Source organism: Salmo salar, chromosome ssa26 (genome assembly GCF_905237065.1).
Source record: "Salmo salar chromosome ssa26, Ssal_v3.1, whole genome shotgun sequence".
Classification (NCBI taxonomy): domain Eukaryota; kingdom Metazoa; phylum Chordata; class Actinopteri; order Salmoniformes; family Salmonidae; genus Salmo; species Salmo salar.
Window position 1 is genome coordinate 30635494 of NC_059467.1, and position 24983 is coordinate 30660476.

Here is a 24983-nt window from a genome sequence, read left to right on the forward strand (position 1 = left end):
GTTAGGTTGGAGTCATTAAAACTCGTTTTTCAACCACTCCACAAATTTCTTGTTAACAAACTATAGATTTGGCAAGTCGGTTAGGACATCTACTTTGTGCATGACACAAGTATTTTTTCCAACAATTATTTACAGACAGATTATTTAACTTCGAATTCACTGTATCACAATTCCAGTGGGTCAGAAGTTTACATGCACTAAGTTGACTGTGCCTTTAAACAGCTTGGAAAATTCCAGAAAATGATGTCATGGATTTAGAAGCTTCTGATAGGCTAATTGACATCATTTGAGTCATTTGGAGGTGTACCTGTGGATGTATTTCAAGGCCTACTTTCAAACTCAGTGCCTCTTTGCTTGACATCATGGGAAACTCAAAAGAAATCAGCCAAGACCTCAGAAAAATAATTGTAGACCTCCACAAGTCTGGTTCATCCTTGGGAGCAATTTCCCAACGCCTGAAGGTACCACATTCATCTGTACAAACAATAGTACGCAAGTACTATTGGTGTGAAAAGTGCAAATTAGTCCCAGAACAACAACAAAGGACCTTGTGAAGATGCTGGAGGAAATGGGTATAAAAGTATCTATATCCACAGTAAAACGAGTCCTATATCGACATAACCTGAAAGGCTACTCAGCAAGGAAGAAGCCACTGCTCCAAAACCACCATAAAAAAGCCAGACTACGGTTTGCACCTGCACATGGGGACAAAGATCGTACTTTTGGAGAAATGTCCTCTGGTCTGATGAAACAAAAATAGAACTGTTTGGCCATAATGACCATCGTTATGTTTGGAGGAAAAAGGGGGAGGCTTGCAAGCCGAAGAACACCATCCCAACCGTGAAGCAAAGGGGTGGCAGCATCATGTTGTGGGGGTGCTTTGCTGCAGGAGGGACTGGTGCACTTCACAAAATAGATGGCATCATGAGGGAGGAAAATTATGTGTATATATTGAAGCAACATCTCAAGACATCAGTCAGGAAGTTAAAGCTTGGTCGCAAATGGGTCTTCCAAATGGACAATGACACCAAGCATACTTCCAAAGTTGTAGCAAAATGGCTTAAGGACAACAAAGTCAAGGTATTGGAGTGGCCATCACAAAGTCCTGAACTCAACCCCATAGAACATTTGTGGGCAGAACTGAAAAAGTGTGTGAGCAAGGAGGCCTACAAACGTGACTCTGTTACACTAGCTCTGTCAGGAGGAATGGGCCAAAATTCACCCAACTTATTGTGGGAAGATTGTGGAAGGCTACCTGAAATGTTTGACCCAAGTTAAACAATTGAAAGGCAATGCTACCAAATACTAATTGAGCGTATGTAAACTTCTGACCCACTGGGAATGTGACGAAAGAAATAAAAGCTGAAATCATTCTCTCTACTATTATTCTGACATTTCACATTCTTAAAATAAAGTTGTGATCTTAACTGACCTAAGAAGGGAATTCTTACTAGGATTAAATGTCAGGAATTGTGAAAAACTAAGTTTAAATGTATTTGGCTAAGGTGTATGTAAACTTCCGACTTCAACTGTACATATTACCTCAACTACCTCGTACCCCTGCACATTGACTCGGTACTGGTACTCCTTGTATTCAGTCTCATTATTGCTATTTTATCTTGTTACTATTTCCTTAAAAAAAACTTTGTCTTACTTTTTTTTTTAAAAGGGCTCGTAAGTAAGGATTTCACAGTAAAGTCTACACCTGTTGTATTCGGCGCATGTGACAAATACAATGTTATTTGATTCTGTAGCAAATAAATAGGAGCTTGACAAACCTGGCGATGGTTAGTCATTACCAGCCAGGGACATACATGTATTTTCTGTATTAGGTGGTGCAACAGAGTTTCACTTTCAAACTTGGCACAAGAGAAGCTAAAATTCCTATATTCTTTGAAAAACATGGACTGACACCATCATTGCATCAATGCTGGGTAATACATTCTGCAGTTAAACTTGTTCATTATGTAATCCATAATTTTTACTGGATATGTGTTTAACAAAATTTAAACATTGCCATTTTGCTACTATTTCTGTTAAGTCTACACATACAATTTGATGCATACCTTGGATATATCACACTTATGCACCACACAGAATGCATTGCAACTGCCTGTGCAAAGCAATGCTGCAAGGCAAACACAGTGTTCTCTCATCTACCCTACTGCAAGTGGTACTGATGCACAAAGTCTGGAACCAACAGGACCCTGAACAGCTTCTACCCCAATACCATAAGACTGCTAAATAGTAACCAAATAACTACCCAGGCTATCTGCATTGACCCCCTTTGAGAGACTGCATTTGACTCATCACATATGCTGCTGCTATTGTTTATTCTATTTTTCTAGTCACTTTATCCCTACCTATAAGCACATATCTATCTCAATTACCTCGTGCCCCTGCACATCGACTCGGAACTGGTACCCCATGTATATAGACAAGTTATCATTACTCATTGTTTATGTATTCCTCCTGTTATTATTTTTGTTTTTCTCTACATTGTTGGGAAGGGAGCGTAAGTAAGCATTTCAATGTTAGTCTACAGCTGTTGTTTGCCAAGCATGTGACAAATAACGTTTGATTTGATCTTGATTTGAATGTAGCCTTACTTCTGGTGTGCCAAGTCGCAAGAACACTGTCGGTGTGATCGAGGCGTTAGATGCTGTGCTACTTCAAAGGTGTGTGAACAGCCGGATTCTTATTTGCTACTACTTCCGCCAAACATGCTAAACCAATCAGGTTAGGTTACATAGGTATTGATGCGCTATGTCCCGCCCTCACCTTTGCCAAGCGGCCAATAGGCCAACTTCCCTGGGAGCTTGACTGAAAGTAAGCGGCTGAATCTTACACAGGTAACTCAGGAAAATAGCGAGACAGAAAAAAAATTATTCTGGGTTTATGGAGTTCGCGTGAAAGAAAACAGGGATTTTTTTCTCCAATTTTCTTTACCAGTTAAACCAGTATCTCTGGATAGAACACGCTCAAGTACTTGATCAGGTAGAGTCTTTGGTCGAAATCTCTTTCGTGTCCTCTTGAAAATAATCTTTCCCCCTATTCGTTTACTTGACTTCAATTGCATTTCCAGACCTTTTGTTTGTTTCTCTTATCACTGGAAAAAGGTGGACCCTCGTGTTATTTTTATTTCATCTTTGCTTTTAATTGTAGTTTTTACCCTTGTGGTCCCTGATGGCTTCGCACAGTGATACTCTGGTGGTGTTCTTTGGGGCAACAGCTGGTGCAAATGGGGGTAAACTGGGTTCGGATGAGAGGGAAATAATTCTCTTGGTGTGGCAAATTGTGGATCTACATAAGAAAAAGGTACGGACTTTCTCACCCGTTGTAAAGGTTTCTTCTGGACTTTTTAGTGTTTTGTGTCTAAGTAGTGGATTCATGTTTTAATTTGACAGCAGACATATTAATCAACAAAGGTACGCGTTCTGTAATTATTTGTGGGTCACAGTTTTAAAAGAAAAGTGCGCATGGGCCTCAACTAATCCAACCGATATGCTCATGGGTGTGTAGTCTAGACCTGTCAGATTTAACTTCAGTGAAATGCTTTAAATAGAGGATGAAAGAAAGCATACCTTTTAGTTATATGTCAACGCCTTGACATTGGCAACTGTGCGTTGACAATTAACTGCTTTGTTTGACAATTGACTGCTTGTTTGATGGTCTGAGTTCATAAAATTGGCCTGTCATGTTTAGTGCTGACTTGGGAAATTAGTTGCGTTTTCACCAAGCTGTACTCTGCAGTTTATAACTAGGATGGGTGGCACATGCCGTGGTGAAACACCGATTCCGTTCACAGGTTGGGAAACTTCAGAGACGTCTTGTGAAGCCCGACTCTTTGGAGTTGACAGACCAGAGTAAAGAGGAGACTGGGCTGTCTGTGGACGAACTCTACAAGGCTGAACCTCTGGACAAAGTTCTGCAACAGGTGAGACTGATTAGGCTACTGGTGAAGATTCCTGTTCAGGCCCTAAAACATTTTAGGACTCAAATCTGGAGTCTTGTCCTTTGCTTTCCTGCATTCTCAGACTTAAATATTTTAAAACTGACTCCAAAGAGAAGCTTAAGATGCTGAACAAAGCATTTAACCTCTATGATAATGGCTTAACTTTAACTGGCAAAAACATCCATTCATGGTAAGACTGACAGCATTCAAATGGTCTTTGTCGCCATCCACCTGGAGGGACATAACAGGACATAACAAGCTTGATGATGAAGCTTTAGGTAAATGTCAAGGTGTGTCGATTTTTCTCAACAAATAGAAACCCCTGAAAGGTATCTGACTTTTATAAATTCTTCCACTTGGTTTGGCTGCTGTTAGGCCTATTAAACTCTTTGACAGGCAGTGAGTAGTTGCATCCAAAATGTACCCTATTCCCTATAGTGCACTACTTTTGACCAGAGCACTATGAGAATAGGGTGCCATTTGGGACCGGCTCAGTGTAGTTGCTGGTTTGAGTAGGCTTGCTTGGCTAAGCAGCGACTGCCGTGGGGTTGAGGGAGGGACGGGGAGGCAAGCAGGTCTAGTCTTGTCCCAGACTGATGCAAGCTGCTGACATCTGGAAGACAATGTTTAGCTGGGAATGCAAAGAAATACCCGTCCTGGGTAGAGAGGACAGAGAGAGAGAAGTGGGGGAGTGACAGAGACCCCTGGCCATAGCCCAGCACCTGTTTTCTCAGGCCAGGTAGTTGGGTAGAGAGGACGGAGAGAGAGAAAGTGGCCATAGCCCAGCACCTGTTTTCTCAGGCCAGGTAGTTGGGTAGAGAGGACGGAGAGAGAGAAAGTGGCCATAGCCCAGCACCTGTTTTCTCAGGCCAGGTAGTTGGGTAGAGAGGACAGAGAGAGAGAAAGTGGCCATAGCCCAGCACCTGTTTTCTCAGGCCAGGTAGTTGTGAGATAAGGCAATCTGTTCATGATGATCAGGATGTAAGTGTTTTCAGGTTCCACCTCCCCTGACAAAAGAAGGGCTTATGTTGCCAAACGTGTTTCACAAGCGCTCTGTCTGCCTGCAGTGTTGAGAGTATTTGTATGCACTCTGTAGGTAGGTAGTTACACCAAATCCCATCCCCGCCCCCAGCAGTATTTCAATAATTAAAAATCCTATATTACCAGGCTCTACGTGTGATTTAGGCTTATGATTAGAGACGCTGTCTGACTCACTGCTGTGGTCCTCTCCCATGCAACAAGCAGCTTTGTTGAAGTGACCAGTCCTTCCTCAACAACAACGTTTTGCAATAAGGCCCCTGAGGTTGACAGTGCTCTTGCTGTTGTGACACTATATAGATTTAGAGTAGATCCGTACTGCAGGATGCTCTCTCACTGCTGATTTCTGATTGCTGAAATCATCTGTAGTTTGAGTTTCTATACCAGCAAGCCGTCCCAATTCATTTGTTTTGTGAGTCTGCGGACCCTTTAAAGATTAACTAGAACAATCCATTTTTTACTGGCTTACCTCTGTCTGCTAGGTCACTTTCTCTTGCCATTGGTCAGGTTTAGTTTATTTGTCTCTATTGATTTAAGCCAGGCAGTCAGTGGAGGAATGGAGATAAAGCTACATTCAGCTAATGTGAGTCATAGGAGAGACTGCCTTTGGGGTTGTAGGTAGGAATAGCTAACTAACCTAGCAGAGACCATATCTCAGTGGACCTGTCAATGTCATAAGGCCAGAGTAGCCAAGCCAAGGACGCAGATTTGTTTTCTTTGGTGAAAGATTTATTCAGTCTGAGAAAAATGGCGATAGAGATTAGAACTGGGCTGTACCCTTTCCATGGGGGGGGGGAGTAGAGACTTACTGTTCCTTGTGTGCTTGTAGCCTGCCTTCCATTCATATCAACAAGTTTCTTTCCCTAAGATTGAGTTTATAAAAATAAAAAGTCAGAATCCTGTTGTAGTTTCTCTAACTGTTCTCAGATCAATGGGTTTGTCTGGAAGACATTTGGGGTTTGGACTCATTGCACCCCAGTCAGTCTTAGGCCCTCGCTTATTAGGGCCAGTATTGAGTGTGAAGAGCCTCAGATCAGTGCAGTGATAGTACACAGGCTCTGACTTGCTCTGTGCCAGGGACCCCGGAGCAAAGCGTGTTCTGCTCTCTGTGCTGCTAAGTCTCTCTCATAGGTGGGGCAGCGTCACCCTGTTCCAGGTTGTGAAGGCACTGGGGCAGGTGCACAGCAGAAGCAGATAATGAAAGATAAAGTGCCAGCAGCAATAAAACACTCCCTCGGTCTTCTCCATTCCTGCTCTCCAACAGTATTGTGCCTTGTAGAGAACAAGCCAGAGGATCCTGTACAGAGCCAGGATTGTCAACATCTAATCTCCACAGTCCAGTCATAAAGTGACTAAAGTTTGGGACAGTGGTGTGACTGTAACACTGGTACTCTCTACTCCCTTATCGTGAGCCTCATCACCACCCCTGCTCTACTCCTCTCCATGGGTCCAGCCTCAACACCATGCAAACACACCAGCTATAGCTTATACCACAGAGCAAACACAGATGGGGCCAGGTTTAAGGGTAAACTCCTACCTCATACTCACCCATGGCACAGTGCAGCAGAGAACCACCCACCCTCCCAATGGGGAAAATGAAACCAATGGTAATCAATAAATGGTTTGGCTGGCCAGGTTAGTTATATTACAGTGACCGTCTATGCACGTTCTCATTTGTTGCATGTTGACATTTCCTATTCTGACAGCCTTGCTGCTAGTGTTGGCATATTTATCAATACCTGTTTCCTTTGTTAGGCCTGTCCTGTTGGACATGTTTGCTCTAATAGTATGCTGGTTTGGCAGAGAGGATAGAGTAAAGGGTGGGTCGCTTAGTTCCTTGAAACCATTTGTTTCTATTCCTAATCCTGCTGGTTGTACAAGGTGAGGCTGCATAGATGTGAAAACAGCCGTGAGCTAACAAACACCACACCTCACCCACCATGCATTAGTCTGAACACAACTACCTTCACATCCTGGTCTGTTCCTGCTTGTACATGTGTGTGGAGAGGGTTCTTGGTAACTAAACGCATGTGATAGATATTTGCATGTCAGTGTCTGAGGTGACAGAAGAATGTTTAATATCCGATGGCTTCTGAGAATGATGCTCTACCCACCGAAACAGAGGAATAATTTTCAATTCCACAACCTGTTTGGTCTGTTTTGTTCCTCTCTTTGTCACATACTCAACTGTGTCGGTCGAGACTTTCCTTGACTAATATTTGTTCTATTATCTATGGGGCTACTTAAATGAATGAAATTACTATAAATACCAGAGATGTTACCAGATACATTACAGTATCTGTTGATACTATGACATACACTTAAATGACTATAAATACCATAGATGTTACCAGATACATATGTTGATACTATGACATACACTGTGTATCATCTGTCATGGCTCCCAGATGATGACTCTTGACCTCTGGATCCTTGGCAGCCAGTCTTTTCAGAGAAAGCCTGTCAGTAGTCTTAGGGGCCTATCTGACTGGCCCACCTCAGCCAATGAGCTTCCTGTGTGTATCAGTCCTTCCCTAACCCAGATGTTATCACACTATGGGGAAATGTAGCGTACCAGGCCCTGAAGTGGCATGGGATCCCACAGCTCCACGTGGCAAGACAGACCTGTCCAACAATAACCCAGCATCCTGGTCCCGGTCACCACGAGGACTCAAACATCTCATCCCTTTTAGGGTGTGATAGGTTCAGGATAGCTGTAGACAATAGATGCAATGAAGGGTTCAACAAAACTCTCTTTTGAAGTCTCAATACAATGCATATGATCATGGTATGGGGTCTAGTGTTGTTTTGCCCTGTGTGATGGTGTTTGTGGGTAACGGCAAGTGTGTTGAAATAAGAGCCCGTCATTAACATAATTATTTCCCTCAAGTTGAACTCCCAAGTGGCGCAGTGGTCTAAGTCACTCCATCTCAGTGCAAGAGGTGTCACTACAGTCCCTGGTTCGAATCCAGGCTGTATCACATTCGGCCATGATTGGCAGTCCCATAGGGCGGCGCATAATTGGCCCAGCGTCGTCCGGGTTTGGCCGGGATAGGCCGCCATTGTAAAAAAATTATTTTGTTCTTAACTGACTTGCCTAGTTAAATAAATCTCCTCGTGTAGATTAGTGAGAGCCAGGCGGGTGGTCATGTTTAGTAGGGCGAAGACATTTTGAAACTGGGAGGTACTGCTTGAACTTGGCCAATAGGGACACAGATTTAAGCTTTCCGTTGCAAATCATTTTCCTACGGTGTGCCCTACTGAACAGCACCCATGGCTCCTCTCTCAGGCAGTTGAGTCGCCAGCTGTTGAGAGGTCATGTATATATCTCCTGGCTCTCTGTGTGAAGAATGCTCTAACACGCACCAGCAGCAACACACACTCTTACTGTCTGGAGGCTGGATGTCGTATGTGGCCATGTGAAATTAGCTTCACTGACTGACAATTAGTCACTAACGACCATTAGATCTTCTGGAGAGATAACATGATAAGTAGTAGCTAAACAAACCACGAATTGGTGAATAGTTTATTAGAAATGGAAAGAGTATTCGAGAGAGGTGTTGCCTATTTGATGTGGGTTAAATTGAGCCATTTCTTACTTTCACTATCAGTCCATCAAGGGAAATCTAGTTTTCTTTCTAACAAAGATATCTACATATATTTCAGAATGTTGTGTATCAGAATTCATAAAAACATTAGTTTTGAGAACACAACTTGTCCAAAAAGTGGTTTCTTGGCACAACTTAAATTGAGCCACAGAACAGGGTATGTTAAGCCACCTACACATTTTTGTACTGAATTAATTATTACCGCTACCTTTTAAAAACCATGCCCATCTTTATTTCCAAAACACAATTCAACACAATCAAAATAGCTTTTTTGTCTTTTAACACAGGCTTAGCACCTAACAAACACTTGAGCTCATAGACTGGAGCTCTCTGTTGAGGGTGTCAGTTATTTATTTTACTGTCGCAGCCGACATATATACTGTTGCGTCGTCAGTGTACATAGACACACATGCTTTATTAAAGGTCACTGGAATATCATTAGTGGAAACAATAATGGCCTAAGCCAGCTGCCTTGTGGTACACCACACTCAACCAAATGTGTTAGAGGCTTCCATGCCAGGTTTAGGAGCTCATATTGAAGCTTATAGAGACCCCAACTGATGTATAGAACAATCTTATAATGACCTACTGTGGTTTAGACACATGCATAATGAAACCTCTTAACACAATACATTAATTTGACTTGGTGAAAATATATATTTTTTGGACATAACTTGCTTATCACTTTTTCCATGTGGTTTCTTCCTTCAGACTCCATATAATGATGAACTCTTCCTCAAAATTTGGTCACGTGATACATTTTGTGTATGGTTTCCTAGAAACAAGGGTGGCTCAACTTACCCCACTCTCCCCTAATAGACAGGATACCAAAACTATATCCTCAAAGAAGGAAGCCAGCCTAGCTAGAAATACAATTGGCAGCACTAACTGGCAAATTGGAGAGGTCAGTTTGTTGGTTGAGGTGATGGTGAGATGTTATGTCTGACTGTTAAAAGACACCAGTAAAGTTTACACAACACTGGTAATGGGCCACATTAAATGTGATGATTATTACTAAACACAGACCTATTTGGGAGTCCCTGCTGTGGGGCTTGGTAAGTGTTTATAGGGGCTAGTGATTGGCGAACATTGTTTTATAGGAAGCGAAGCAGCAGCTGGTTTCTCTGGCTGGGGTTGGTTGTTTTCACCTTTCCTGTCTGGTTGTGACTGTTGGTCTAACTGCTAAGTGAAATCCTCCTTGTTCCAGGTGCTGATTAGCACCACAATCCCTCTTGTCTGCTTCCTTGCTATGCAAACACCTGAAAAAACCTAGTCACATCTTTCAATCTCAGGACGCCTCCCTACCTGTTATTCCCCCAGAAAACACAAACCTACCTGTTCAGGGAACTTGTTCGTACCAGTAGGCTTAAAGACTTGGCCTATTTAAAGTGTTAACGGTTAGAAACACTGCCAATTCTTATGGGAGAGAACTCCCTGAGCACTATTATTTTAAAACAAACCAAGCATAAAAACCTTTGTAGTTAGCAGTTTGCTGCAGCAGAGCATAATTAATCAGTACTGTGTTACTCTGGTTTTTCAGAGGTGACATTGGCACCCCCATGTTTGTCTGCTGGGCACAAGTGGTTTACACTGAATACTTTAGTTTTGTTGTGTGTGTGTGACTCATTGTATGTTCTCACAATAACTCTCCTCTTGTATCTTTCTTCATTCTCTCCCTACAGTTCCAGCAGTCCGTCTCAGCGGAGTTGAAGGCTCTGGGCAGAAGCTCCTACACACTGTGTGTTGATGGGCCCCTCATCATACGACAGGCCCTTCACCCTGAGGCCTCCAAGAAGGTATTGAGTGGCCCTTGGTCTTCTAACCTACCATTTAGGGGAAATGTAGCCATTTTGATAGAAAATATAATTGCCCTTATTTACTGACCTAGTTAGGGGAATTTCCACTAATAAAAAATAAAAAAATGTATGCACACTACTGTTCAAAAGTTTGGGGTCACTTAAATTTTGTTTTTGAATGAAAAGCACCTTTTTTTTGTCTAATTAAAATAACATCAAATTGATCAGAAATACAGTGTAGATATTTTTTATGTTGTAAATGACTTGTAGCTGGAAACGGCTGATTTAAAAATAAAATAATAAAATGGAATATCTTCTTAGGCGTACAGAGGCCCATTATCAGCAACCATCACTCCTGTGTTCCAATGGCACGTTGTGTTAGCTAATCCAAGTTTTATAATTTTAAAAGGCTAATTCGATCATTAGAAAACCGTTTTGCAATTACGTTAGCACAGCTGAAAACTGTTCTGATTTAAAGAAGCAATAAAACTGGCCTTTAGACTAGTAGAGTATCTGGCGCATCAGCATTTGTGGGTTCGATGACAGGCTCAAATGGCCAGAAACAAAGAACTTTCTTCTGAAACTCATCAGTTTCTTGGCAATTTCTCGCATGGAATAGCCTTCCTTTCTCAGAACAAGAATATACTGAAGATCTCTTACAACGCTGTGTACTACTCCCTTCACAGAATAGCACAAACTGGCTCTAACCAGAATAGAAAGAGTGGGAGGCCCCGGTGCACAACTGAGCAAGAGGACAAGTACGTTAGTGTCTAGTTTGAGAAACAGCCATTTCCCGCTACAATAGTCATTTACAACAATGTCTACACTGTAAAATTTTGCTTTCAAAAACAAGGACATTTCTAAGTGACCCCAAACTTTTGAACGTGTGTGTGTGTGTGTGTGTGTGTGTGTGTGTGTGTGTGTGTATTCCACACACACACACACACACACACACACACACACACACACACACACACACACGGAAAATGTATTATGTTTATCAGTCTCTTGGACTTTGTTCAGGTGAAGTAGGCACAATGCTATAATTCAGTCCAGATAATGAGTCTTTGGTATTTGTTTGTATATCTTCTTTACATTTGACCTTTTAGCTATGTGTGTAAGTTGTAATTCCTGGGTCACAGTTAGCAGTATTTCTCCTGTGCTTGTGTTGAGCAGTAACGTCATAATCTGCACAGGAATGCTAGCTATCCACACAATCATCCCGCTTTCTCTTCCCCTCTTTGTTCACCTCTTTATGCCACCTATTCCTGGCTCCCTCCTTCATTGCATCACTCCTATTATCCCTTCTTTTCATGAGGTCTGTCTACAGAGTACGCTACTATTCAGTGAATGTTGAATGGACTAATGACTGACCTACCTGTTGTGTGTCTGTTTCAGAACCTGGTCCTGCCAGAGTGTTTCTACACCTTTGTGGATGTAAGGAAAGAGTTTCACAAATGTTGTCCCAATGCTGGACAGGTCCAGGACCTAACACTGCCCTATATCCTAGAATGTAAGTCTGAGTCAGATCAAATTGTAATTTCAGTCAACACTTTTGATGTTCCTAGTACTTCTATAAATGACTGATAAAACATCCTTACATGTGTGTAGATGTGTGCATCCCAGAACTTCCCCTGTCAGAGCAGGTGATGGGGCTGAAGGAGGTGAGATGTATGGTCCAGCTCTGCCTGCACATCCTGGCTGAGCCATACAGTAAGTCTATACATCTCTCTCCTCTTTTGCTGTCGCATTTCCCCCCGCTCTCTGTCTGTGCCAGTCCCACCTGGCCACCCCACAGCCCAGTCAATCGCTCTACGCTAGGTGGCTAACAGGAATGCTGCTGAAGTTGCAGGCTGGCAGGCCAGACCTGTTGAGCATGAAACAACCTGGCAGCGTGGAGCAACACTTAAAAACAACATTTGTTATATTGTTCAGTCTCAATATAAGTGAAGTTGATTGGCTTCTGTTGGCGGGTCCAATGTCAAGCCTAATATGAAGTTATTTTTGATCAGTATGGTCCTTTTGAATGTAAATGTGGATAGAAGTTTGATCCATATTGTAAATTAGTGTTTGAATCTCTTGCAGACCACAAATTCTCATGCTTTGAAGCTGTGAAGTACAAGCTTGAATCGGGAGCATGGTATGTATATTCTCAGTGCATCGACTCCATGTTACCTCACTCAACCATGAGGTTGTGTGGCCACGTCTCTATACTAAACCTGTTGTTTAGTGTTTTACTGTAGTTGAAGCCTAACCAACCGTCCCTCCCATGTTCAGAGCCAGGCTCGCAGCATTGATTACAGCAACAAGGGAAACCACAAGCGTGTCATTAAACCACTCCAACTTTGCCATTAAGTACTTAACTGGCTATCCAATAGCACCACACAAATCCCACTACGGTGTCCAATAGCCATTGCCCTGACAACCCCTAGCATGTGTGTTTCCGTGTTAGAGTAGTGTGAAGTAGACTGTTAAACTGCATCAGTCCCAGTTTTTACCATGTCTCTCTCTGACGAAGACAACTTACTGAAACACTTTGGTTTTTAACAATATAGAAGTACTATTCAAGTCCATTTACATTGTCTTCAAGAGTTTCTGAACACTACTTTCTGTCTCATGCAGCATTGAGTTTAGTGTGTAACCGTTAAACACCATTCTCCATGTTGACTGTGCCCCCCTGGTTTGTCCCCTGCAGCAGTAAGACTGAACCAGTGGACAGTGAGACAGTGATCAGAGCCAGGGGGTTGCCATGGCAATCCTCTGATCAGGACATCGCCCGCTTCTTCAAGGGCCTCAACATCGCCAAGTATGTTACCAAAACATGACTGTGTGTGTGTCATGTGATTTAAGCCACGGTTCCACTGAGAATTGGCGACTAATACCCACAGGAAGTTGTACCTGCAGCTTCGTCTCCATAGAGGGTCAAATTGTTCTGACCTTTCCTCCAACCTCTCCCTGTGTATTTCTAGGGGTGGTGTGGCCCTCTGTCTGAATGCCCAGGGCAGGAGGAACGGCGAAGCCCTGGTTCGGTTCATCAACCAGGAGCACAGAGACCTGGCCCTGGAGAGACACAAACACCACATGGGTAGCAGATACATTGAGGTCAGCATCCGTGTAACACAGCAGCCCCTACATCTAACACAGCCATACTAATGCTGTTGCATCACTTCAATACCGTTACAGCATCAGCTATGCAGCCAATACTGTTTAAGAGGAAAAAACAGTAATGTTTTCCAACTGTAGCACAATGCATGTTGCATTGGTCAGATGAAAGGTCGTTTAGAGTTGCTAAAAGTCTCCTCTCATCCTCACAGGTATACAAAGCCACAGGAGAGGAATTCCTCAAGATTGCTGGAGGTCAGATTTCAGACTTTTTTTTTCTCTTCCCTTGACTAGAGGGACTCTCCCTGTTCCTCTGCCCTGTACTGCTCCGGTTCTCTGGCTTATCCTGGGGGAATGAAAGGTGCTTTGTGAGCCTCACCCTCACCCCTCAGAGGCTAGTTGGAGGAAGGTAACTTTACCCCTGGCCGACAGTGTCTCACCTCATCCTCCCGGCGGCCAGTGAAAGGCCCAGCTCAGCGCCATACAAAGGTGGTGTGAAGAGACAAAGAGCAGAGCTGATACAGGAGAGCGTGCAGGGGGGGAGACTAGTGTCTGTCTGGACTCTAGCCAGACGATTGGAGATCAATAATATAATATCTGTCAAGACATTGGACTTTCAGAAGATACTGTGTGCCCTAGACTGACAAACTGCTCTTGTTTTAATGTCTACTCTTGTATTTTAAAGTGATGTAATGCGTTTTATCATTTTATTTATTAGTGACAATAAGCAACAATCATTTGCATATTAAAGGGACCAAGTAAATCGCTAAAGGTCTTATTTCTCACTTATAGTTAACTCTGTTTCCTCTCCCTCTGTGTGACTGTAGGCACGTCCAACGAAGTGTCCCAGTTCCTGTCCAAGGAGAACCAGGTGATCATCAGGATGAGGGGTCTTCCCTTCACCGCCTCTCCCCAGGACGTGTTGACCTTCCTGGGGGCCGACAGCCCCGCGACGGACGCCAGCGACGGCCTACTCTTCGTAAAGTACCCTGACGGGCGGCCCACAGGCGACGCCTTCGTCCTGTTCTCCTGTGAGGAGTACGCTCTGAACGCCCTGAAGAAACACAAGCAGATCCTGGGCAAGAGATACATTGAGCTGTTCAGAAGCACTGCAGCGGAGGTCCAACAGGTAAAACACAGCACAGTCACTGTTTTTAGGTGTAGTAGACAGTCACTGAGGTAGAGCTGTTCAGACGCACTGCTGAGGTCCAACAGGTACAGTGTAGTAGAATGTAGAGCTGTTCATAAGGACTGCAGGTGAGGTGCAACAGGAATGGCATCTAGGAACTCAATGGGGTTTCTTTACTACTTAACCTACTATCAGATGCATCAAGCTATTCCCTTGTACTGCAGCCAAGGTGCAACAGTTACATTATAGTAGACAGTCACAGTGAGGTAGATGCATAGAGTGTTTTAAAGTACAGGTCCAACAGGTACAGTGTTCTAGGCACTGCCTGTCACTTGAGGTCATTTCTTTAGAAAGGAGGACTACTGGAGATGAACCTCTTTCTCCATATTTAACCAATTCTCTTATTTTAATTTGTTGTGCAATGGCTATTGCCTTTATAGCGTAAGACATGACTAAAGTTGAAGGACTATACGTGACCCAGCATAGAATGTGGTCCCCATGAGTCAGTTGGCTGGAGGATGGTGCTCGTGTCGTGACACCAGAGTTGTTTGTTTGACTATTAGATCAAAGCCTCTTGTAAATGACCGTCAACATGACAACACAGAGAAACACAGCAATATAATGAAGTCAGTGCCGACTTTGTCGTCTGACCTTTTGACCTCTGCCCTCTGTTAGGTCCTGAACCGTTACATGTCCACCCCTCTGATCTCCACGCTGCCCTCCTCTTCCATGGTCCCCATGCCGGTCTTGGCCACGCCCCCCTACCTGGCGACTGGCAGCACACGGGACTGTGTCCGTCTGCGAGGTCTACCCTACACCGCTGCTATAGAGGATATACTGGAGTTCATGGGAGAATACACTATTGATATTAAACCACATGGAGTTCATATGGTGCTCAACCAACAGGTACTGGTACACACACGCCATGGTACTTTCAGCCGTCTTCTATTAAATACTTAGTGTAGATGAAGTGATGGGTACAAGCCAAGGATTCGGAAGCAGCTCTACACTATTGAGATGCGACCAAAGTTCCCACCCTAACCCTTCCATCAGAGCATCATTCTGATCTCTAACCTCCTTCTCCTCTCCAGGGTCGTCCCTCAGGTGACGCCTTCATTCAGATGAGGTCAGCTGACAGGGCGTTCATGGTGGCCCAGAAGTGCCACAAGAAGATGATGAAGGACCGCTATGTGGAGGTGTTCCAGTGTTCTACTGAGGAGATGAGCTTCGTCCTGATGGGAGGAACACTCAACCGCAGCGGCCTGTCCCCTCCACCCTGCAAACTACCCTGTAAGTCCATAATAGACCTAGCTCAATCGCTGCGTGTCCCATTGATGTTTCAGAACATATCACATAAACAGGAGAATATGTAGCAAGGACAACAGGACTGTGGAAGTAGCTTTCAGAAATGCTTGTTTATTATTAAAACAGACATGTTTCAGTCAGGGTTATGCATTTTTTAATGGTTCAGGGAACATATTACACAGGCAGGGTTAGCTGTAGTAATAATGCCCTCCATATTAGTTGTATAATGTAGGTGGATGTAACACACCCATTAACTCTGAAGGGTTTGTTTGCATACACATGGTTAAAGTGGGTGTGTCTATCTATCCCAGTGTACTTTGTTCTATTAGTGCCCTGTTGCTATAGAGATTAGATTCCTGCTTATCATATCACTAGAAGGCAGTGCACACTCTTGGTGTGGCTATTGGCTGTTGTGAATTCTGATGGCCACACTTTGAGAGCAGTTGCTCAAATGGCTGTTGCTGTTTGCTTTTGACTTTTTCCCCCCATTTATTCAACCTCATGTTTGACAACTGTAATCTCACTGGCTTGACCTGGAGTTATGGCAGCCACTCACTTGGGTTGCCAGGTTGGTAGCAGAGTGTATCTGGGAACGGTCATCCCCACAAGGTGACTCGGCGCCTTCAGCCCAACAAGGTCACTTGAGTTGCCAGATTGGTTTGGGGAGTGTACCTGCAAACCCACCCTCAGCCCACAAGGTCATCTGACTGTGTCAATGTGGGAACAGACCCATACAGCCTGTGTGTGTGTAAATACACTACCTCCCTCCGTCCCTCACTGTGTTTATGTTGTAGGGTTAGGGTAACACCAAGGACAGACTGGAGCAACTTTGAGTAGAATACTACATTGAGGCTTTTATGTGACTAACATATACAGTCGTATCAATCATATGAAAAACTAGAGTATTTCCTAGCCACCATGCTTCTGCATAGCTTGCTCTTTGGGGTTTTAGGCTGGCTTTCTGTATAAGCACTTAGTGACAGCTACTTATGTAAAAAGGCCTTTATACATACATTTGATTGATGTTGTATGCTGCTGGGAGCTGTGTGATGGTTCAGCGTGATGTTTGATGTGCAGGCTTAGGCATGATGGTGTAATAATATTGAGGTTATGATAAGGATCCAATGTTCTCGTGTAGTTGTATGTTACTGTATCTGAGATTCTGAACTTCGCTCTCTGTCCTCTCCCCAGGTCTGGCTCCTCCAGCCTATGCTGCGTTCCCTTCTCCTGCCATGCTCTCTGAGGCTGCTCTGTACCAGCCCCCCCTACTGGCCACCCCCAGAACACCCCAGCCCCCACTCAGCCCCCACCCCACCCTGGCCTACTACCCCCCACAGCACCACCCTGCACAGCTCTACATGAACATGAACATGAACTACACTGCATACTACCCCAGGTTGGTGTGAACTACACTGCATACTACCCCAGGTTGGTGTGAACTACACTGCATACTACCCCAGGTTAGTGTAAACTACACTGCATACTACACTGCATACTACCCCAGGTTGGTGTAAACTACACTGCATACTACACTGCATACTACCCCAGGTTAGTGTAAACTACACTGCATACTACACTGCATACTACCAGGTTAGTGTGAACTACACTGCATACAACCCCAGGTTGGTGTGAACTACACTGCATACTACCCCAGGTTAGTGTGAACTACACTGCATACTACCCCAGGTTGGTGTGAACTACACTGCATACTACCCCAGGTTGGTGTGAACTACACTGCATACTACCCCAGGTTAGTGTGAACTACACTGCATACTACCCCAGGTTGGTGTGAACTACACTGCATACTACCCCAGGTTAGTGTGAACTACACTGCATACTACCCCAGGTTAGTGTGAACTACACTGCATACTACCCCAGGTTAGTGTGAACTACACTGCATACTACCCCAGGTTGGTGTACAAACCACACAACCATCTCCCTCTAGGGTTTTGTCAATATGAACTGTACATCCTCTTTTATCATGTGTGTTTCATGTATGTATGCAGTTCACAGTGCCATGTTGGGTATTGATTTTAACACTGGAACATCTTCTGAATAATGTACACTTCCAAAGAAAGAAAAATGAATGTGTTTCTCTCTCGCTCTAGCCCCCCAGTCTCTCCCTCCACGATGAGCTACTTTGCGTCTCCTCCAGGGTCAGTAGCGTTAGCAGCCCAGCAGCCCCATGCCCAAGGCCACGTTGCCTCTCCCATGATGCCACAGCACGGCGCTCTAGTTAGGATGCAGGGTCTGCCCTACAACGCCGGGGTCAAAGACATCCTCAGCTTCTTCCAGGGATACCAGGTCAGAACCTCCAATATGACCCCCACTACTAACCTCTCCTTTTCCCTCCATAGTCCCCTAAAACAGTCCCTCCCTCCCTCTACCCCAGTCTCCTTAGTTCCAGTCTCCCCAGTCCCGCTCCTCAAACTCCATTGCCGTTTAATGTGTCTTGGTTGATTTCTTTGCCACTCTTTTTTTTGTGTATTGTCCCTTTCATATACAAAGATCCCACAATTTTACCATGCCAGCTTTTTTATAGGGGGTAAAACATGGCAAATTAAAAGCCACCTAAGACCTAGTCATGATTCCTGCATGTTCAGACGCTGTAACCAAAATACAGGTTTTGGGTCTCTGATTGGTTCACTGCTTTTTTTCAGGTAAATTCATGAACACTTCCATTTGTTTTAACACCTCCCTAATTTGAAATGCAAACAGCCCCCATGGTTTAACAACATCCCTCCCAATTTGCCAGTTACCCACTGACATGTATAAAAGGAGTATACCTGCAAATGAGTTGGAAATAAGGGGCTCATATAAACATTGCCTTGTATTTTTACAGGTAACATACCACATCTTCTGTCTGATGTGGGTATATGTTTGTGCCTGTGTGACCGACGGTAGCAAAGCAGGATGTTCTGCTAGTTTTACAGGGTTTAGGAGCTGTCGGTTAGAGTCCTGCATCTGGTCAGCTCCCAGCGGTTGACCTGCAAAATAAGTCAGCTAGCGGGTGCAATGAAAAAGTTATTTCAACCCACGAGTCGGCTCGCGGTTCAGAACAATTATATTGCGGGTCGGAAGCATTTTAAATCAAGATAATATATTTTTTTACAAACCCTGGAGCTTATTGTGTTGTGAATTCCATTCTGTGAGCGGTGAGGCAGACATGTAGGCGACCAGCCATGCACGCAGTGGATCAGGGAGCTGTCCATTGTGTGGTGCTGAAACGTATGTTTTATCCCCCCACGTGAATACGTTGCCAAGTGTACTTTCCCTGGCCAGCCTAGCTCACGTGAAAATGGCTAACGTAGGCCTAACCGGAGAAATAAAAAGAACTGTTATGAAGTACACCATAGTGGAAACAGGTGCTGCACGAGTCATTGTTGACAAGGATAACAACCCGGTAGATGGAGTGGCTACACAGCCAGCAAAACTTTAAAGCAGGTATTTGTTTAAGGTGGGCCAATTCAGTTAATTATAACGTTAATTCAGGCTTTCGTTAAGTTGGACCATACGCAGGCCATATCAAGTTTAAACCGGTGCGCTGGTTAAAGTTTGAGTAGGCTATAGCCTATAAATGTATTATTGCAGCCTATATTTGATTCTTGGAATTGTTTGTTTAACTATTTGATTATCTAAACAATATTGAATGTAAAGGTTTTGTCAGCTATAGGCAATTCTATGCAGGTGGATCAGGTTGAGGAGAAAAATCTATGTCAGATGGGCCTCTGAATTGGTTTGGGGCGGGTGTGGCTCCAGAACTGACCCGTGTAGGACTCTCCTGTCTGTACAGTGTATGACTTGTGTTACATAAAATGCTGTTGGTCGCGTACACAATTTGCAGATGTTATCACGGGTGCAGTGAAATGCTTATGTTTCTAGCTCCAACAGTGCAGTAATACAAAACAATACACACAAATTAAGAAATACCTGGACAAACTGTCCAAATCCTTCTTATTCATTAATAGCATATTTGTATAATTCCCCCACCTCATGACAAAACCAGCTTTATGTTTAACTACAAGCCTGTAGGCAAACCCATCATTCGGAATTGAACAGTCAGTGTGCTCATATATTAGCTACCAGAATGCTTTACTGCAACACAAACCATGGTTCATCACTGCAGCATATTCAATAAGGGACTTGTGCTCTCCCCTTCTCTTGCTTCTCCCTCATTGGCTGAGTCGGTGGAGTGAGTCTACAGAGGAGGTATGAACTCTCACAGTACTGTGACTGACTGGGCTGGTTGGGCAGGTGTATTAGGTGTTCTAGCCTGAGGATACAGGGATGGGACTGAGGTGTTTTGGTTAAAGGTTTGGGTCTCTTTGTGCTCTTGAAGGTTTGTTTAGAAAAGTTTCTGCTGGTTTTTAATGTCATATGTGTGTGTTTTCCTTGGGGGTAACTCTACGCTCCCAGCATGTGAGAACACCTGACCAGTTACTGTAGGGCGTTACAGTCCTACACACCGTGTGTGTGTATATGCTAAAGAGAGAGTGTTGCTGAGTTCAGTCCTGACTCTTGGCTAAACACTGTAATCTTATCCTGACTGGTTATCCCCTGGTTTCTGGATCAGTTAGAAATGTGTTGTGCTGTCTCTGACTGAGCACTCAGTTTGGGTGAGAAACTGTTCAGAGTGGTGGATTGGTGTCTTACATTACACTTGTAGTGTATGCATGTATAGTTGAAGTCACAAGTTTACATACACTTAGGTTGGAGTCATTAAAACTTGTTTTTCAACCACTCCACAAATTCCTTGTTAACAAACTATAGTTTTGGCAAGACGGTTAGGACATCTACTTTGTGCATGACACAAGTAATTTTTCCAACAATTGTTTACAGATTATTTCACTTATAATTCACTGTATCACAATTCCTGTGGGTCAGAAGTTTACATACACTAAGTTGACTGTGCCTTTAAACAGATGTCATGGATTTAGAAGTTTCTGATAGGCTAATTGACATTATTTGAGTCAATTGGAGGTGTACCTGTGGATGTATTTCAAGGTACCTTCAAACTCAATGCCTCTTTGCTTGACATCATGGGAAAATCAAAAGAAATCAGCCAAGACCTCAGGGAAAAAGAATTGTCGACCTCGACAAGTCTAGTTCATCCTTGGGAGCAATTTCCCAACACCTGGAACGTACCACGTTCATCTGTACAAACGGTAGTACGCAAGTATAAACACCATGGGACCACGCAGCCGTCATACCGCTCAGGAAGGAGACGCGTTCTGTCTCCTAGTGATGAACATAATTTGATGCGAAAATTGCAGAACATACACATGCACATGGGGACAAAGATCGTACTTTTTGGAGAAATGTCTTCTGGTCTGATGAAACAAAAATAGAACTGTTTGGCCATAATGACCATCATTATGTTTGGAGGAAAAAGGGGGAGGCTTGCAAGCCGAAGAACACCATCCCAACTGTGAAGCACGGGGGTGGTAGCATCATGTTGTGGGGGTGCTTTGCTGCAGGAGGGACTGGTGCACTTCACAAAATCGATGGCATCATGAGGGAGGAAAATTATGTGGATATATTGAAGCAACATCACAAGACATCAGTCAGGAAGTTGAAGCTTGGTTGCAAATGGGTCTTCCAAATGGACAATGACCCCAAGCATACTTCCAAAGTTGTGGCAAAATGGCTTAAGGACAACAAAGTCAAGGTATTGGAGTGGCCATCACAAAGCCCTGACCTTAAGAACATTTGTGGGCAGAACTGAAAAAGCGTGTGTGAGAAAGGAGGCCTACAAACCTGCCTCAGTTACACCAGCTCTGTCAGGAGGAATGGGCCAAAATTCACCCAACTTATTGTGGGAAGCTTGTGGAAGGCTACCCAAAACGTTTGACCCAAGTTAAACAATTTTAAAAGCAATGCTACCAAATAATAATTATGTAAACTTCTGACCCATTTGGAATGTGATGAAAAAAATAAAAGCTGAAATAAATCATTCTCTCTCTTATTCTGACATTTCACATTCTTAAAATAAGGTGGTGATCCTAACTGACCTAAAACAGGGATTTTTTACTAGGATTAAATGTCAGTAATTGTGAAACTGAGTTTAAATGGATTTGGCTAAGGTGTATGTAAACTTCCGACTTCAACTGTATGTATGTTCCAATGACAGTTTTTAGGTGGGTTGTTGGGGACTTATGGTGTGTGTGTGTGTGTGGTGTGTATACATTTTAAGTGTGATTGTATTTATGTGGTGTGTGTGCGTATATAATGCTCTACTGAGTCCCCCTGTCTGACTGTGAACCTCATTACACTGTAGTACTCTCCTGAAGACTACAGCAGCATGGTTCAGATGAGTCAGGGACAGACCAGGAGTCTGATCCAGCCCAAAGAGTGGCTCTGTCTGTAGGGAGACTAAGGTAAGTTACCACCCTCAACCAGCCTACCCTGTACCTCACATGGCTCCCGTCTGCCTGTCTGCCTGCCTGCCAGTCCACCTGCCTAATGTCAAATCAACAGTGTGCTCCAAAGTGACTCTTTCTGTTTCTCTCCTCCTCGCTCTCTCCCTTCCTCTCCTCTATCTATCCATCTAGCCCTTGACCTGAGTGTGTTAACCTAGTGGTGTTCTTTCTGAGTTGATTAACACATTGCTAACCTGCTCCCAAAGACTGATCAGAGGATTGCTTTTGGACTGTAGCTCTTCTAAAGGGAAGCATGCAGTACAAGGAATTGCATTGACCTGTGGTTTCTCGTGTGACTCATCCAACTCTACTGGGTTGATCAGTTCAGGATCTCCTCTCTCCTTTGCCAGATTGTGGCCCCCTGGTGTTGGGATGGTGCTAATGACTGAGTGGTGTGGCTTCTATCCCCTCTCTCTCTCTCTCCACAACTCTTCATCTCTCCTCCATCTCCTGTGGTTTGTTGCCTCCAGCTCCAGCCGGACGCCGTCCTCCTGTTGTACAACTTCAGCGGCCAGCGTAGCGGCGAGGCCCTGATCACCTTCCCCAGCGAGGAGTCAGCCAGGCGGGCCGTGGCCGAGCGCGCCAACCACCCCCTGTCTGGTCTCCCCGTCCGTCTGCTGGTGTGCTGCGACTGACCTCGACCAGCTGACAGCGACCATGGAGGGAGGAGTCGAGGACCGCAACTGCTGATTCCTTTTCTCCCTCGTCACTTCCTCTCCCTCCACTACTGATACACACACACACACACACACACAATCTGCCGACTCTCCTCCTCGTCACTTCCTCTCCCTCCACTACTGATACACACACACACACACACACACCTCCCCACAAACAATCTGCCGACTCTCCTCCTCGTCACTTCCTCTCCCTCCACTACTGATACACACACACACACACACCTCCCCACAAACAATCTGCCGACTCTCCTCCTCGTCACTTCCTCTCCCTCCACTACTGATACACACACACACACACACCTCCCCACAAACAATCTGCCGACTCTCCTCCTCGTCACTTCCTCTCCCTCCACTACTGATACACACACCTCCCCACAAACAATCTGCCGACTCTCCTCCTCGTCACTTCCTCTACTGATACACACACCTCCCCACAAACAATCTGCCGACTCTCCTCCTCGTCACTTCCTCTCCCTCCACTACTGATACACACACCTCCCCACAAACAATCTGCCGACTCTCCTCCTCGTCACTTCCTCTCCCTCCACTACTGATACACACACACACACACACCTCCCCACAAACAATCTGCCGACTCTCCTCCTCGTCACTTCCTCTCCCTCCACTACTGATACACACACCTCCCCACAAACAATCTGCCGACTCTCCTCCCTCTTAGCCTCTTTCTCAAGCTCCCTCTCAACATTCATACACAGACTGACAGACACCTCTCCCCACAGCACTAGGTTGTACACATATATTTTATATATGATGCACATCCTCCTTCCTGTGTGTCTGGCACGAAGTGCCTTGTGTGAATACTTCCATAACATCCACCGACGATGCCAATGAAATGTACCACTCACCTAAAGCATGAAACCACTTCTCCCCTTGTTTTAGCTAAATGACAACTACAGCCCCACTATATAAGATGTTCATACCTTCAAACAAAATCCCTATTCCCCTGTGTCTGGTTTGTCAGTCTGAAAACACTACTGTATGTAGCCTACCGTGTGCATGTCTGCAAAAACGATGTATGCATGTTAGTTGTAAATGATGTGCCTTCCAATGCTGGGCTGTACAGTGTAATAATAAATAAGAGCCATATAGACTGACTGTAACTGAAACTACTACTGTACTGGATAGAAGGGAAATCAGACGCTCGTTCCACTACTCCCTTTTCTAAAACTAGAAAAGACAAGGCCACTATGTACAGTAGTGAGAGCCAGTAACATGCTGGATGCTGAGCTTAATGACAGCTACTTGTGTAACAGTGTTTGTTTCTGCTGTGAAAGCATTTGTATGGCATGCCATTCTATTTAGAATATGTCCAAGCACTCTTTGTTACAATCAGAGTAGGCTAAGGCTCAAGTACCTGAAGTGTCATTTAGTTCTCTAGTATACTAGCATGACAAATATTGATTCTTTGTTTAATCCAAAAACTCTTCCTAAAATGTAGATTTATTTAAATGTGAAAAGAGTTGGCTGTTGGTCTGCATGATCTTTAACAGTATCCTTTATCCTTTAAAGAGAGTAGATCTCTGTGCCATCTGTTTTCTTCCAGACTATATTTTATAGAAAACCGCGGTCTTCTGTAGCATGCTTTCTATTCTCCCTTGTTTTTGGACCGACAAACTGTGTAAAAAAAAAAAATATATATATATAAATAAAAAAACGCAGAATTAGTTGTTCCTGTGACTGGGCTGCTGAGAACTCTAGTCTGGTTTCTCATCTTCGCTGTGCCTATATTACCCAGAGTGCAATAGCAGCCCCCTCTGTGGCTTGGCTGACCTCTGGTGGCAGATGGAAAACATTTTTTGTTTCTTTTAAGCAAGTTTGAGACTTGACTTGTATGAATTTAACTACTGTATGTGTGTATAACTGTTTGAATAAATACATGAAACTTTATTGCCCCAGTGTTTAAATTGCCTTAATTTGTTCTGAACTGTAT

General features: G+C 44.1%; 1 protein-coding gene across 3 annotated transcripts; it reads left to right on the plus strand.

The window, feature by feature from the left end:
• Nucleotides 1-2773: 2773 nt before the first annotated feature.
• Nucleotides 2774-24940, plus strand: LOC106597484 (epithelial splicing regulatory protein 2). 3 transcript variants are annotated; one of them, XM_045709157.1, is made up of 17 exons: nt 2774-2997; nt 3166-3318; nt 3809-3937; nt 10284-10397; nt 11796-11910; nt 12009-12110; nt 12483-12537; nt 13093-13203; nt 13367-13499; nt 13712-13754; nt 14327-14628; nt 15304-15534; nt 15720-15918; nt 17125-17329; nt 18042-18237; nt 22211-22310; nt 22823-24940. In XM_045709157.1, the coding sequence occupies exons 2-16, from the start codon at nt 3187-3189 to the stop codon at nt 22298-22300; spliced, it is 2157 nt and encodes a 718-aa protein (XP_045565113.1). In that variant the 5' UTR covers nt 2774-2997; nt 3166-3186; the 3' UTR covers nt 22301-22310; nt 22823-24940. The 3 variants fall into 3 exon arrangements, with proteins under 3 accessions (XP_045565113.1, XP_045565115.1, XP_045565114.1); XM_045709159.1 differs by lacking the exon at nt 22211-22310; XM_045709158.1 differs by having other exon boundaries at nt 2815-3318.
• The last annotated feature ends 43 nt before the right edge of the window (nt 24941-24983 follow it).